Consider the following 14060-nt stretch of genomic DNA (forward strand, 5'->3'; position numbering starts at 1 on the left):
TTAAAATAATCCTAGAAATCAGAGGCAATAATGCTATGATGGTATGAAAAAGAAAAAAAAAAAGCCTGTGAAATGTTCCAACGAACTGAAGATTGGGCGGGTGGTTAGGTCATCCACTACCAGAGAAATTCTCCAGCAGGTTTTTTGGAAACAGCAGAAACCTGTTGGAGCAGGTACACAGCATGAAAAAGAAGCTATGCTCCAGTCGTGGCTGTTTGTTCTCCTGCACAAAGCAACGTTCTGAGCAAGAGGTAAGCCATTTCCTTGTACTGATTCTTCATTTTTCATTTCCAAAATCAATTTAATGTCACAATATTGTTAAAAGTATTGAACAGAACTGATTGTATGTTCATAATCACAGTTATGGATCTTATCAGTATCATCAAATTACAACACTGTAGCTGGTGTAAACACTCTTGGTATAAACCTTCTTAAAACATTGTGTGTAACCTGAAACTAGACAGAAGGAAACGCTGGAAAAAATAAGCATGTGCACTGCTGACTTGTCAAATTACACAGGATAAAGAAGGAGGGCAAAATTGCAGGAGTCTCTTGAGAAGGACCAAAAACTCAAAGATGCACCAGGGTCGCCTGCGTTTACGGCCATGGCTGGAAGAACAGATTAAGTCAGGGAGATATCCTGGAGTTGTATGGCTAGATGAAGTAAGGCTTAATTTCATGCTTTCACAAATGTAAAATACTTTCTAAATGTTTTAAATGCTTCTATACAACATATATGTATCTTGTATAGAAATAGAAAACCGAGGTGCCATGACACCTGATAATAAGAGGGGATTCAGCACACACATATATGCTATGTTAACCTGAGAACTGTACTACTGACTGATTATACAACATCTCAAAAAAACAAAAACTATGCATAGATCATTTTGTAGTGTTTTTAATACCTGAGAAATGCATGTAATCTTTACATAACTTTTCTCTAATCTAATTTCTAATCTACAAAAGTATAAAATAGTCATCGCTGGTACAGTGTATCACCTATAAATGATAAAGGCTTTTTTCAAGGTTTTTTCAAGATTTTCTAGTTTACACAAAATATCATATACCAAATACCATATTCTCAGATTTTTACAGTTTTCATCATATGGCATAAGAGCAATGGAATATAAATATATTAAGTTAGGATTACTGGGATTAGAGAAGACAGAGAAAAAAGCATTTCCATAAGCTTCATGCATATTCTATGTCTATGAGCTTCATATTTTTTTTACTAGCCATATTATCTCAAAAACCTGCTACTGAAATATAATTTCTAACAAATAGCTTTTTTCCCCTCTTTTTTTTTCAACCACTTCAAACTTTAGACCTCTCAGGTCTTCCAGATTCCTTGGAAACATGCCGCTCGACATGGCTGGAATATAGACAAGGACGCCACTTTGTTCCGAAACTGGGCCATCCATACAGGTGAGAGACAAGTCCAGGCACTAATGGACAGTCTCCAATTACATCTCAGCATGGCTTCCCCAACACATGCAGATACTGTTGCAAACTGTGGGCCCATATGACTGAGCTACAGTATATCACTCACTTTGCTTGAAACTAAATGATATTTGATACACCACTGAGCTTGATGGCCAGTCATCTTTCATGTTTGTCTAATACCTGATGTTCAGAAATGAAAAAGTTAAATTATTATTACAATATACTAAAAATGTAAAGGAATGTAACAAAATACATATACATTATTCAGAATGAACAGATAATGTATTCTAAACAGATACAAACAGAAGAAAGAAAGCTTCATTAAGGTTCAGAGGGAATCCTATGCTTTAGGTGTGATTCAGGACTACGTTCCTCGCATGTGCATGAGTAGTATATTTTTTATGTTCACGCGTGTGGAGCAAGCTGTCAGATACAAAGCTTGTAGGACAAACATATACCACATTGATTTACAGCATTCAGTCATTCAGTCTTTAGTAAGTGCCTGGTAAGGTGCCTTTACTAAGTTTGTAGTGTTTTTTGTTTGAGAAAATGACCCCAAAATATTTGAAATGAAGAAAAACCGAAAAAACCTAATTGCTCAAGCTCACTATAATGAACTCTTTTCACAAGGACCCAATTTAAGTGCTTGTTTAGGCTATAGAAGAGTTCTTAAGAGTTCTTTATGGTACTAGTGCCTCGTTATGTTATTATAATAACTGCTGCTTAGGGGTAAATCATTATGTTTTGTGTGTGTAATTGTGGCTACAAGGGAGATACAAACCTGGCATAGACAAACCAGATCCCAAGACTTGGAAAGCCAACTTCCGCTGCGCTCTCAACTCCTTGCCAGACGTCCAAGAGCTTCGAGACAAAAGCATCAAGAAAGGCCACAATGCTTTTAGAGTCTATATTCTACTCCCCAATAGCAAATTGACAAAGAAGAGAAAAGGCAAGTGTTAAATGCTAATATCACTTCTATATTACATTTAGATTTACTCATTTGGCATTTTTATCCAAAGTGACATATGATTGAATACAGTCTAAACATTGAGTTGGCTAAGGAGACTACAGTAATGCATGTGCCAAAAGACTATTTTCCTGTCAGTTGATTACAAATAAAGACCAAATTGGTGAATGGGAGAACTAAAAATGCTCAAATACACTTATATATACAAATTCACAAAATCACTACAGCTAAACACAAGGGTTGGGACTAAGAACTACAACCCGAGAGTGCTACAAACTTATGCATTTTAACTAATATGTAATTTTTATGATCTAGATATAGTGTTATAAAGACTAGTGAAGAGAGGGAGATATGAAATCCAAGAGCTGAAATCAAAGTCCTAGATCCCAGTAGACAAATAAATAAAAACTGCATTTGCAAGACTACATTCCAGTCATTGGTCACTGCAAGCTTGTTTATCAACCTTGTGTCTTGGATATACTGACTAAATGAATACTTTAGTGTATTTGGCCAATAAAACATGATTCTTATTTGGATGTCTCCCAACTGTGGCAAAAGGAATCGCATAACTAAATATGAATTGTATACAGAAACACATTTTATGCCCTGTAATAGCTCTATTATACAAATTCTATTAACAAAATTTCTAAATGAACCTAAAAAGTTTGAACAGTCCAACTGAACGATGGTGCAAATATAACAAACATGCATTGGAGTTCAAACTTACCCTTCAGTGTCTGATCTCCACTTTCTCCAGTGTCCAGCTTTGACATGGAGGATGCCAGAGTTGGTTTCCCTGCATTACTACCACACACCAATGCACCTCTTGAAAGGTTTACGGGTGAGCAAAGTGTCATTAGATAGAAACACCTCCAATACCACCAAAATGTCAGTTAAACCCAAAGACTGTTCAAACTTTTTTTTTTATTTAGCCTTGAAAGTGAAAATTTGAATCAAAATATCTGTAAGTGTGTCCTATATGAAAATAATATATTATATTCTAATTCTTCTCCAGAAGCTTTCTGGAAGTATAAGGAGGACATCAGAGGTGTTGCTCCTGAGATGTTAGCTAAAAACTGCTACTCCACATTACCATCAGTGAAAGAAGAACGTTCAGCTACCTACTGCTGTTCCACAGCCAATATCAGCACAACAGCACATGGTTAGAGAAATTATATATTAGGCTGATTTATAGTGATATTAATAATACTATAATCATCATCATCATCATCATCATCATCATCATCATTTATAGTAATATTCTTTGTGAAGTACTTTTGTTATCTCTTCCACAGAAGTCCAAGCAAATGCAATGGAAGACCATGAGCAGACTGAAGCAGTGTTAAAGGCAAGAAATTGGTCCAAGACTTTATTATTGTGATGAAATGAAAGAGGCACATGTGTCTGTTTTTGAAGTTATATAGTATCTACATAGGTTTCCTCCCCCAGACCAATGAAATGTGCTGTAGGCTGGTTGGCATCTCTAAATTGCCCATAGTGTATGAATGTGTGTGCGATTGTGCCCTGCAGTGGGTTGGCACCCCGTTCAGGGTGTCCCCTGCCTTGTGCCCCGAGCTCCCTGGGATAGGCTCCAGCCTCCCCTCAACCCTGTGTAGGATATGTGGCTTGGAAAATGAATGGTTGGATGGGACATCTGTGTGTGTGTTCTGTCTATCTGTTGGTTTGGCATCCTGTTTCTCCTCATAAGTAAGAGCAGGTCGACAAAATTAGCTATATGTATAAAACAAAAAAAAATTCTCGAACATAACTTTATACTTACAATTTATAAACAATATTTACCAATTAGAATGCTTAAAAAAACCAAGCTATACTACTTGTGTAAAACTGCTATGGATTATGCAGCTGACCATTACTGCAGCTCATTACAGTTTCAGTGATTAAGTGGGACAAGTGAAGTGATAATTTTATGCAAAACCCAAATTGACCCCATGAGAAGCATGGCGTCCGGGCGGGACTCAAAATGATGAATTAAAAGCCTGTTGTTCAATGAACATTAATCTTTCCTCCCATTATTGCACATTGTACTTGAATCTGCCATGGGAGCCTATAGAAGCCAGGCTTCATTGGGTTTCTATCGGATATTTGGTCATTTGATTTGCTTAAATACTGAATTTCACCAAGAGTGGTGAATAATATCACACTTCTATATTTAATTTAGCTTCCCAGGAAGTCTTAAAGCAATGGCCTGTGCTATGAAACAATGATGCCTTAAATGGGAGGTTAACAATAGTTTAACAGTGAAATTATTAAAATGGCTTAAGTGCATTATATATATATATATATATATATATATATATATATATATATATATATATATACACACACATACATATATATACATACATATATATACATATACATGTATATATATATATATATATATATATATATATATATATATATATATATATATATATATATATAAATGGCTTTATAGACTTATATAAAGCCATTTTAATAATTTCACCATTTGATGGCATAATAAGAATGATGGGTCAAACTATCAAACTACAAACAAACAAACAAACAGAACAGGCAGCTGCACTTATGATTTCACTTTTTTTTTCTAAGTGTCTAAATGTCCTACTGGATCCATGTCATGTTGCATCTGAATACCAAACATGATTAAAAAAAAAAGTGTAACCCTTTTGTTCAAACAATCAAACAAAGCCCACTAAACTTACAGTTATGTTACCTGTAATGCTGAGTACATTCTACTTTGACTGGAAAACATGTGGTTAGTCTATCTGCTTTCAGTTTCTCCTGAAAAGGCTTTCTGACGAAATCTGAAGACAGAGTAAATAATCCACCTCCTTCATGTACATTACATTTGCCACTGTATTTCAGCCCAAGTGGAGATCAAATCTAGGGGGCCTTTCACTCTGTCATCACCTGACATGACTGTCACTGATAGGGTGTGTGTTAGAAGGAAAACAGCCCCAATCTCACTTCTTTGTAGCATTGTCTTTTTCTTACAACCATTAGTGGTGGTGTGGTGCTTGGCTCCACCAAAGTACAAAAATGCTTTTACGGTGTGGATGCTAAAGATGACCTTAAACTGATGTCTTTTTATCTTGCAAACTCCAGAAGGTTTAAGCCAACTAGCCCATTGATACCAGCCACAACTGCGACTTTTTCCATGCATTCATTATAAAATGTCAGTACTAATTAGCCAAGGTGACTGGATTTTGATTTTTGGATGTTTTAGACATTTATCCAAGGGTCTTCATCTCCTTAGACCTCAAAGGACTTCAGTCAAGTTGCTAGAACATGTTAGTATTAAAGGGACAATGTTCCCTTTAACAGGGAACATACTAACAGTGCAGAAACATGTTGGCATGGGATGCATATGTTTGAGAGATTTTAGGATTTGATGAAAAAGTTTTTGACAGTGCATACTAGCCAGTCTAAGAAGTATGCTAATGCTTGAGAGAATATACAAGCAGCAGAGAGAATGCAACTTACTACTACCAGGAAATAACTGGAATATCTCATCACCGATACTCCCATTGCAACTTGGAGACCAGATTCAATGGTTCAGTTTATAAATGATGTTTATAGTTCAGTGACACTTTAGCTTAATTTAGCTTCTAACATATTGATATTGGTGACATTGTAAGTCTTTAACTATTTGAGGATGATGTTAGCATATTGTTTCTGTAGCTTTATATTGTGTCGTTTCACAGCAAAATTAATGTTCTTTTACGTTATAGATAGTAGACCACCTACAGAACACGGACCAATGGAGCCCTTTGCATGAGCATGAAAGAGGCTGGAGACCAGCAAATTCCTGGATGGAAGGTCTTTGTAAGTTATCAATATATAAATATTTTTACATTGCATTACAATTGTTCACAGTATTGTAGTTCTTTAAAATATCTGGCAATATTCAAGAGAACTTGTTATATAAACTCGAAAACATTTTGTAACTCAAACCTGAATTACTTCTTTCTTTTTTTTTTGAACAGATGAAACAATGGATTGTTCTAGCTACCCTTTCCAGGCAGACTGGCACAATCACAACATGACAAGTCAATATGTCTGAAATCACCAGCAGGACAGCTAATCAAAGTTTGCAGTAACACTTACACTGGATCGTAAGCATCACAAAAGTGCAATCAAACACAGAACACACAACAAATGGACCTTTTACCTGATTGTTTCACAAACTATAAGCATTACTGCCTGTATATGAATATTAAGAGCACTGAGAATGGCAGTGATCACTATTAAGCTAGAACCTTGTTTTGTGTGAAAAGCTGTATGTATCAAACTGTTTAATTTAGTCCTCAGCCTATGAAGCTGAAGTCGATTTTTTTCTTTTCCCTGCATTGTCAACATCACTTTCTAAAAATGACTAGGCTTTTTGACTACATGTATCTTCTGCTTCAAACTTTCATAAAAACATACAGGATGTCTTTTCAGACACTTCCTCTCCAAATGAAGAGTGATGGTGCTTTAAGGTCCCTCCCCACATTTTTGTTCAAACTAATCAATAATGATAATTGCGCTAACTTAACACATAGTTCCAGACTTTATCAGGCCATTATACTGCTTTTATAATAAATATTTTTTGATACGTTAACATTATACATTTCTTTATGACAAACCATGTGTCTACTGAATGAAATTACGAACAAGAACTAAGAATCAACTTTGTAAAATGAAAATTCTTAAATGAATGTTTGCTTGAAGAGGTGCTAACCACATACAATGTGGAAAATAAAGACAGAAACAATGTGTGTGTATTAAGACAACTTTAATGAAATTCACATTCATGTGAATGGGCTTAAATAGAGCTGTTTAAACACACAATTGCAAGGCAATTAGCTTGTTTTGTTTAAGCAAGATTTTGGGAAAGCAGTTTTCTGGTGAAGGGCAATGGCTGATTCCCCAAATACAAGTGGAAAAAAATTGACAGACCCAGTCATCAAGGCTGGAAAAGAAAGTCACTAGAGAAAATGTGTGATGTTTAATAATCAAAAGCCTGGCTGAAGTTCCTCTTTTGAGCACCACCTCTTCCTCTACCTCTTCCTCCACCTCTTCCCCCTCCTCCACTTCGGTTGTTGCCACCACGGAAGCCACTGCGGAAGCCACCGCGGAATCCACCATGACCTCTTGCACCAGACCCTCGTTCTCCACGGTTCCGCATGCTTTCCTCCAATTCGGGAAGTTCAGTGGCGATGGTCAGCTGCCACCTGCGGCCATCTTGCCATTTGTCCTGTAAAAGGTACATTGACAGTGTTTAGTTTGGAAGTTAAGAGCTTTTTAATTTTTTTGTTCAGGTTGGCAGGTTTTGGCAGCAAATGAATGGCAAGTTGTGAAATCTGAACCTAGAGTCCAACAGGTTAGCTTAAGGAAGTGGAATTTCAAAACTCAAGTGTGTGCTTACATAAGTTTGTGAAATGAACTTGACATTGCGATCACAGATTTACTGAGTAGGTAAGCTTTTGCACCACGCCTCACTTGTATCAAATTCTGCACTGATCGCAATCTCTCTCGCACGCGCATGCACACACAGTCACTCTCTCTCTCTCTCTCTCTCCAAATATTCCCGTACCTGGATTTCTTTCACCTTATCGGCTGGGACGTCAAAGCAAACCCCCTAACAAGGAAACAGAGATAAATGAATAATCTTCATACCGCCGTACCCTGTGATTAATGCAATTCAAGTGAAAATCAACAAATGTTTGCTGCTAATATGTTTGCAAACATACTTTTTTACTCTTGAGGAAGGTCATTCGTTTGATCTTGTCATCGATCTCCTCCCCGAGCTGCTCTTTCAGCCCTCGCCAGGCAAAGCCAATGTTATGCATCTCCTGAGAGCAGTTGAGCACTAACGTGGTATAACCCTAAAAAAAAGAAAACAAAGAAAAATGTATAATTGTTGCTATTGTGACATTTTCTGTTTATTCAGCATTAATGGAAAGCGTTTCGGACTTTGTAGATACAACAGGAGAGAGGAGTTTCCCCTTTCAGGTTTCTTAGTCTTAGAACAAGCGGTGCTTTACCCCCCTTCTCATTAACTTATTTAAAAAAAAAAAAAAAAAAAAAAAAAAAAAAAAAAAGAGGATGGTGAAAAACCTAGCTGTCTCATGGACATTTTGAAATATTAAATGCAACTATAAATCGCTAAAAGAGTGATGCTCGTTAATAAATTAAAATGGCAAACACTGCCATACTGCGGTGGAGCAAGCAAAATAACACTTTGATAGTACCACTGGATAGCTCACTGATATTATATCTGCTAAAAGCCTCGTGTGTGTCCCGTCCCAACAGTGAGTTTTAACACCAAAATACAGTTGGTGATGGCACAAATGATCAGTAGATTTGACACTAAATGTTTTGCTCAACATTAACATGAGCCTATAATGCATGGTGCAACAATGTTCGATTGTCTTCCAGAATAATCACTCATTTGAGAGACGGCGTATTTCAGTCCACTTACAGCATCTGAGCTGAGGAGCGATCTCTGCTCCAGACTCGTGGCTCCTGATATATGTGCAAGAGCAGCAGCTAGCGACTCCACTGCACCTCGCTCTTCGATCAGCCTCTCGGCTGCTGCACGGAAATGTTCTACAGCTGCAGGAGGTACGGAATCCAGGAACCTGCAACAAACGATGACAGGTTTAAAAGATTAAAACACTAAAAGATTAAGCTAAGGATAAAGTATTTTCTAATCAAAGCCTCGGGATTCCTCTGGAAATGTACTAGGCATTGGATATATACACGACACACCAATATTGTGTACGGAACACGTGTAGGAATGTCTTCATTACCTGTATAAATATCTTCTCATAAGGCCATAACATGCCCATAATTGCCTAAACAGAACCAACTCAATAATGTTCATAGACAACGGACATATCTGTCAGGGAGGTATTTAAAAATAAATAAATCAGCACGACATCCTACATGGCAATGGACTTAAACTGTCATGGTTACACACGTTACTGTTTATCTGGAGTCACATGCATTCTACCATAATTTTTTTATGCATTTGTGCATACGAACTGTTTATGAGAGAGGCCCCTGGACTGTGGAACAAACTCTTGTTCAATTAGTCAAGTTGCAAATCACCTGACTGCATCTTTACTGGAGGATTTGATGATGTCATTAGCAGTTGGGACACCGACACGCTTGAAAGTAATGCCCTAGTGGATAGAACAAAAATCAAAACAGAATGAGACATCATTAAAATTCATATCCCAGATATATTATATACTGGACGAAATGACAAAAATATCATATCACAATACACGATGCGCATCACAATATATAATTTAGCCAACAAATGTTAAACTGAGTTTGATGACACTTTTCTTTAATATCTACAAAGACAAAGATCAAGTTTAAAAAGAAATTACGTCAAATCAATGGCATTCATTCAATACCATTTAATTTGTGATTATTAAAAATGTAAACAATAAAATCACCACATCAATGATCTCTCAGAAACGTGTATTGCGTAATCATTTATCACGATATCGATATTTATATCGATACTTCACCCAGCCCTAGGTAATTTGATGGTTATTATATGCTGTTGGAGACTCACAGCCTTCTGCTCCACATATCGCAGTTGGTCTTCTTCTTTGCGCTGATAGAAACAGATGCAGATGCCAGTTCTTCCAGCTCTGCCAGTTCGCCCAGAGCGGTGAATATATGACTCAACATCCTGAAAGCAAAAGAAACTTTAGTATGAAATCTGGAGTTTTAAGTCGAAACATACTAAGCATTTTATTTGACTTTTTCTCCCCTAATTGAGCAAAAGTGTAGGTCAAAATCTGAGATTTTCTCACCTTTGGAGGAGAACACTGTACAACCAAATCAACCTCTGGGATATCAAGGCCTCGTGCAGCCACATTGGTGGCCACCAGGACCTCAAAGTTGCCGTTCCTGAAGCCCTTCAGTGTGAGCTCACGTTGCTTCTGAGGAATGTCTCCATGCAAAGACTGCGCACTCTGGACAGGGAAAATTTTTTAAAGTATATATTGTTTTCTTAATACTACATAATAGACATTTTGAGAGCCATATGCAGGATACATTCAAGTGCAACAATATCATTTTGCATTACACTGGTGTTGCATTTCTCATCACTAATTGTTTCTCTACTATTTTAATCAATCATATTTGTGTGTGTTTAATTGTAGCTTCATTGGTAAAATTTAGCTAATTGCAGCCAGCAAACCTGTTTGATGGAGTTGTTCATCGACAGTTCTTGTGCTTCCTTCTTGGTCTCGCAGAACACAATGGTGCGTCCGTGGCTGCCGCTGTACACCTGCACTACATCACCAATCACTGCTGCCCTCTGAGACCAATGGCATGCAATGGCCAGATGCTGGAAAACAATTAAACACTTGAAAACTTTGCCAAAAGCAATTTGTCCAAGTTTGCCTTCCTTGAATTAAAGTAGACAGGACCAGTAGACTGAAAATTCCAATGTCAGAAGCCCCAGAGAGCCATGATTGTGGCCTTGAGGAAAGCCCCTAACCCAAATGCTCCAGATTGTGAAGTTTACAAAAACCAATTGTCCACCAGGAATAAACCATGTCAATAGCATGAAAATGAAGAGTGTTAATTTACATTTTCCAACCATATGTATTCAAAAACAATGAGCATTTAAAAGCAGGTACAACCCCATCCAAAAGTATTGGAATGGCAAAAAAAAAAAAAAAGAAAGAAAAGAACCCCCCCCCCAAAAAAAAAAAAAAAAAAAAAAAAAAAAAAAAAAAAAAACACACACACACACACACACACACACACACACACACACACACACAACAATAAAAAACCAAACCAAACATATTTGGGTTCGAGATCAAAATGTGAATGAGATGATAGATCAGAATTTCCATCGTTTTGGTAGAGGTTAATCTTGGTTCCAGAACTTTCGTTGCTCATCTCTGTATTTCTGTGCTTCTTTGAATCATTTCTTTGATTCTAACTGCTATGAGTAGTTTTCATCTTGTAGTATAGCCCCTATTTTTCTGCTCTCAAAGTCTCCTTCAAACAGTGGATTGTGATGCCTCCCCTGCCCTGTGGAAGCTGTTGGTGATATCATGGACTGCTGTTTTTGGGTTTTTGTTCATAGCATTCAAAAATTTACTATCAACTGTCCTTTTCCTTGGCTAACCTGTTTGATCTCTGGTTATTAGTACACCAGTGGTTTCTTTCTGTTTCAGGACAGTCCAAATTGTTGTATTGGCTATGCTCAATTCTTCTACAGTGGCTCTGATCATTTCCCACTCTTTTCTCATCTTGAAAATGGTTTGCTTTTCCCTCATAGACAGCTCTCAGATCTTCATGTTGGTTTATCCTTTTTAACAACAAATGTGGTCTTCAGGCAAAACCCAGGGCTCAAACCAAGAGTAGACATTCAGAGCTATTAATATTTTAATCAGTCAATCTTGCAGCACACACCTGAATAAAAAAACCACCTGTGAGTAACATATTCCAATATATAAATTACTTGAAAAATGGGTGGGTTCAAACAAAGGGTGCCAGTTTCTTAGTTGTTTAAAGCATCTAGATATAAATATCAGGAAGTAAAAGCTGAAATTCTGATCCATCATGTCTCATTCAACCCAAAATTTTTTTTTTTTTTTTTTTTTTTTTTTTTTTTAAATAGCAAAAACAATAGGACTGGCCTTGCCATTCCAAGGAGGCAACTGTATCCAGAGAAACTCATAAGACGAGCTCCATTTACAGAGCTTCACTTGAAATCTCTGCATTTCGACTGATGATTAAAACCTAGATAATTAGTCAGAGAGTTCAAAAGAAGTCTGCATGAAAAACACCACCACCAACATAAACAAACAGCCTCATGTGCAGGTTAGCATAATGCCAAAGATTTGATCTAACGATTCCATGGAGAAAAAAAATCTGCCCAGACACATCCTCATTCTTTCGTGACAGCCAGTTAGACCAGATATAGGTTCAGGAAATAAGGGTATTTTCTGCCTATTCATTTGCATTGGCATGCTTACTTGAAAAGGTACACTTTTACTGTTGTCAAGAAACAGATATACAGTGCACTGCATAAGTACTTACCCCACATGACCTTGAAACGTTTCTACATTTTGTAACATTAATTGGGATTTTTTCTCTCTCCATACGATACACACACTATATTCAAAATACACAAAGATTAATAAAAATAAATAAATAAATAAATAAATAAATAAATAAATAAATAAAATCAGAGACTTGGTTGAATGTTATTCACCCCAATATATCAGTGCTTGGTAGAACCACCTTTGGCCACAATTACAGAAAAAAAAAAAAAAAAAAAAAAAAAGTCAAATTTTGATCTGAGTAGACCAGAGAAGCTTTTCCCACGAGTTGGCCATTCAAACAGCCATTTAGCAAACTCCAAATAGCAAATGGATTTCTTCTTGGCACTTGTCCATAAAAACCTTACACCTTTTCCAAAGTCAACTTCAAGCACTTTTCAAGCATTTTCAAGGTGCATTTTCAAGCTTTTCCAGCACCTTACAACTGTGGTAAATTACATGTTTACATACTTCATCATATTAAATCAGATGTTATTATACTATTAAAAACACAATAGCATTTGTTGTAGCATTCTTGGTTCAAAATGTATCAACTAGGGCTGCACAATTAATCGGATATCGATTGCGATTTTGACTGCCCACGATTAAATGAACATTATGGACTGCGATATTGACATATAAGTTCGTCTTCCACTAATAGAAAAACTCTGCTGCAGATCAAATCAAGCGCTTCCTAAAAACTTACAGCCCATCACATATAGCGGTGCAGGGATGACATCATTTTGTAATGCCAAAACCCCAAAACGGTGTTAGCATTTTAGTGCTCAAGCTGCCAGTTTCACTGCGAGCTCCAGCACAAGGGACAATCATGACATTAACATGATGCTAAATGGCACTACAGAGGTTGTTGGGGACATTAAACCTCATCCCGCCGAACAGGAAAAAACTTTGCAGATAAACTCAGGGCTCTACAGTGCAACCATTTCACTCGCATTCGTGAATGAAGTACTTTGTGCAACCGTGAATAAATATTTATTCGCACCGGTGTGAGTGACCTGTTCAGAGTTGTATAATACAATCGGAATAAAATACAGGAAGTCCAAAATGCATCTACACCGAGCAACAGTTACTTTCGCACTGCTTTTCATCACCTCAGTCAAACGAACAAGCATGTAAATACCGCAAAGAAGCATTTATGATGACAAGATTAACACTGTACATCATCTGCTTCTCTCAACTCTCCGATATCACAAACCGCCATCTTTTATTGATTCCGCAAAATTACCTGAACTTTCACCTTCTCGTGTAGATACTGTGGCATCGGGCGGAGAAAACTAATAATAATGCTAACGCTACAAGATGGGTTTAATTCAAACTTCTTTATTAAAAAAAAATCCTCACCAATCATAATCAAGAGCAGCAACTGTTCAGAAGGAGTACGCTGCTGCTTTCCTTCACGCTCTTCACCAACTCAAATACATAGCGTATTCACTTCATTTAAACTTAAGGTTGCCAGATATTACTAGAAAAGTTAGCTCCAGTTTCCATGTTTTGATTTAATCACCCAAAAAACAATATTATCAGCAGACATGGCAACACTGTACTGGGGA

The 14060-nt window shown here is 37.0% G+C and overlaps 2 protein-coding genes across 5 annotated transcripts in view; one reads left to right on the plus strand and one right to left on the minus strand.

The window, feature by feature from the left end:
• Positions 1–139: 139 nt before the first annotated feature.
• irf1a (interferon regulatory factor 1a) lies at positions 140–7370 on the plus strand. 2 transcript variants are annotated; one of them, XM_017461370.3, is made up of 9 exons: positions 140–251; positions 520–663; positions 1329–1428; positions 2216–2395; positions 3171–3254; positions 3429–3575; positions 3709–3761; positions 6148–6241; positions 6403–7370. In XM_017461370.3, the coding sequence occupies exons 1-9, from the start codon at positions 183–185 to the stop codon at positions 6477–6479; spliced, it is 948 nt and encodes a 315-aa protein (XP_017316859.1). In that variant the 5' UTR covers positions 140–182; the 3' UTR covers positions 6480–7370. The 2 variants fall into 2 exon arrangements, with proteins under 2 accessions (XP_017316859.1, XP_017316860.1); XM_017461371.3 differs by lacking the exon at positions 3171–3254.
• Positions 7177–14060, minus strand: part of ddx21 (DEAD (Asp-Glu-Ala-Asp) box helicase 21) — a 26641-nt gene continuing 19757 nt past the window's right edge. For all 3 annotated transcript variants that reach the window (XM_053677742.1, XM_017461369.3, XM_017461368.3), the window contains exons 9-16: positions 10626–10775; positions 10237–10398; positions 9993–10112; positions 9515–9588; positions 8883–9042; positions 8152–8286; positions 7995–8039; positions 7177–7655 (exon numbers count right to left, since the gene is read on the minus strand). In XM_053677742.1, coding sequence (XP_053533717.1) covers positions 7407–7655; positions 7995–8039; positions 8152–8286; positions 8883–9042; positions 9515–9588; positions 9993–10112; positions 10237–10398; positions 10626–10775 — 1095 coding nt within the window. In that variant the 3' untranslated portion in view covers positions 7177–7406. The remainder of the gene's footprint in view (positions 7656–7994; positions 8040–8151; positions 8287–8882; positions 9043–9514; positions 9589–9992; positions 10113–10236; positions 10399–10625; positions 10776–14060) is intronic.

This window comes from Ictalurus punctatus, chromosome 29, assembly GCF_001660625.3.
Source record: "Ictalurus punctatus breed USDA103 chromosome 29, Coco_2.0, whole genome shotgun sequence".
NCBI lineage: Eukaryota > Metazoa > Chordata > Actinopteri > Siluriformes > Ictaluridae > Ictalurus > Ictalurus punctatus.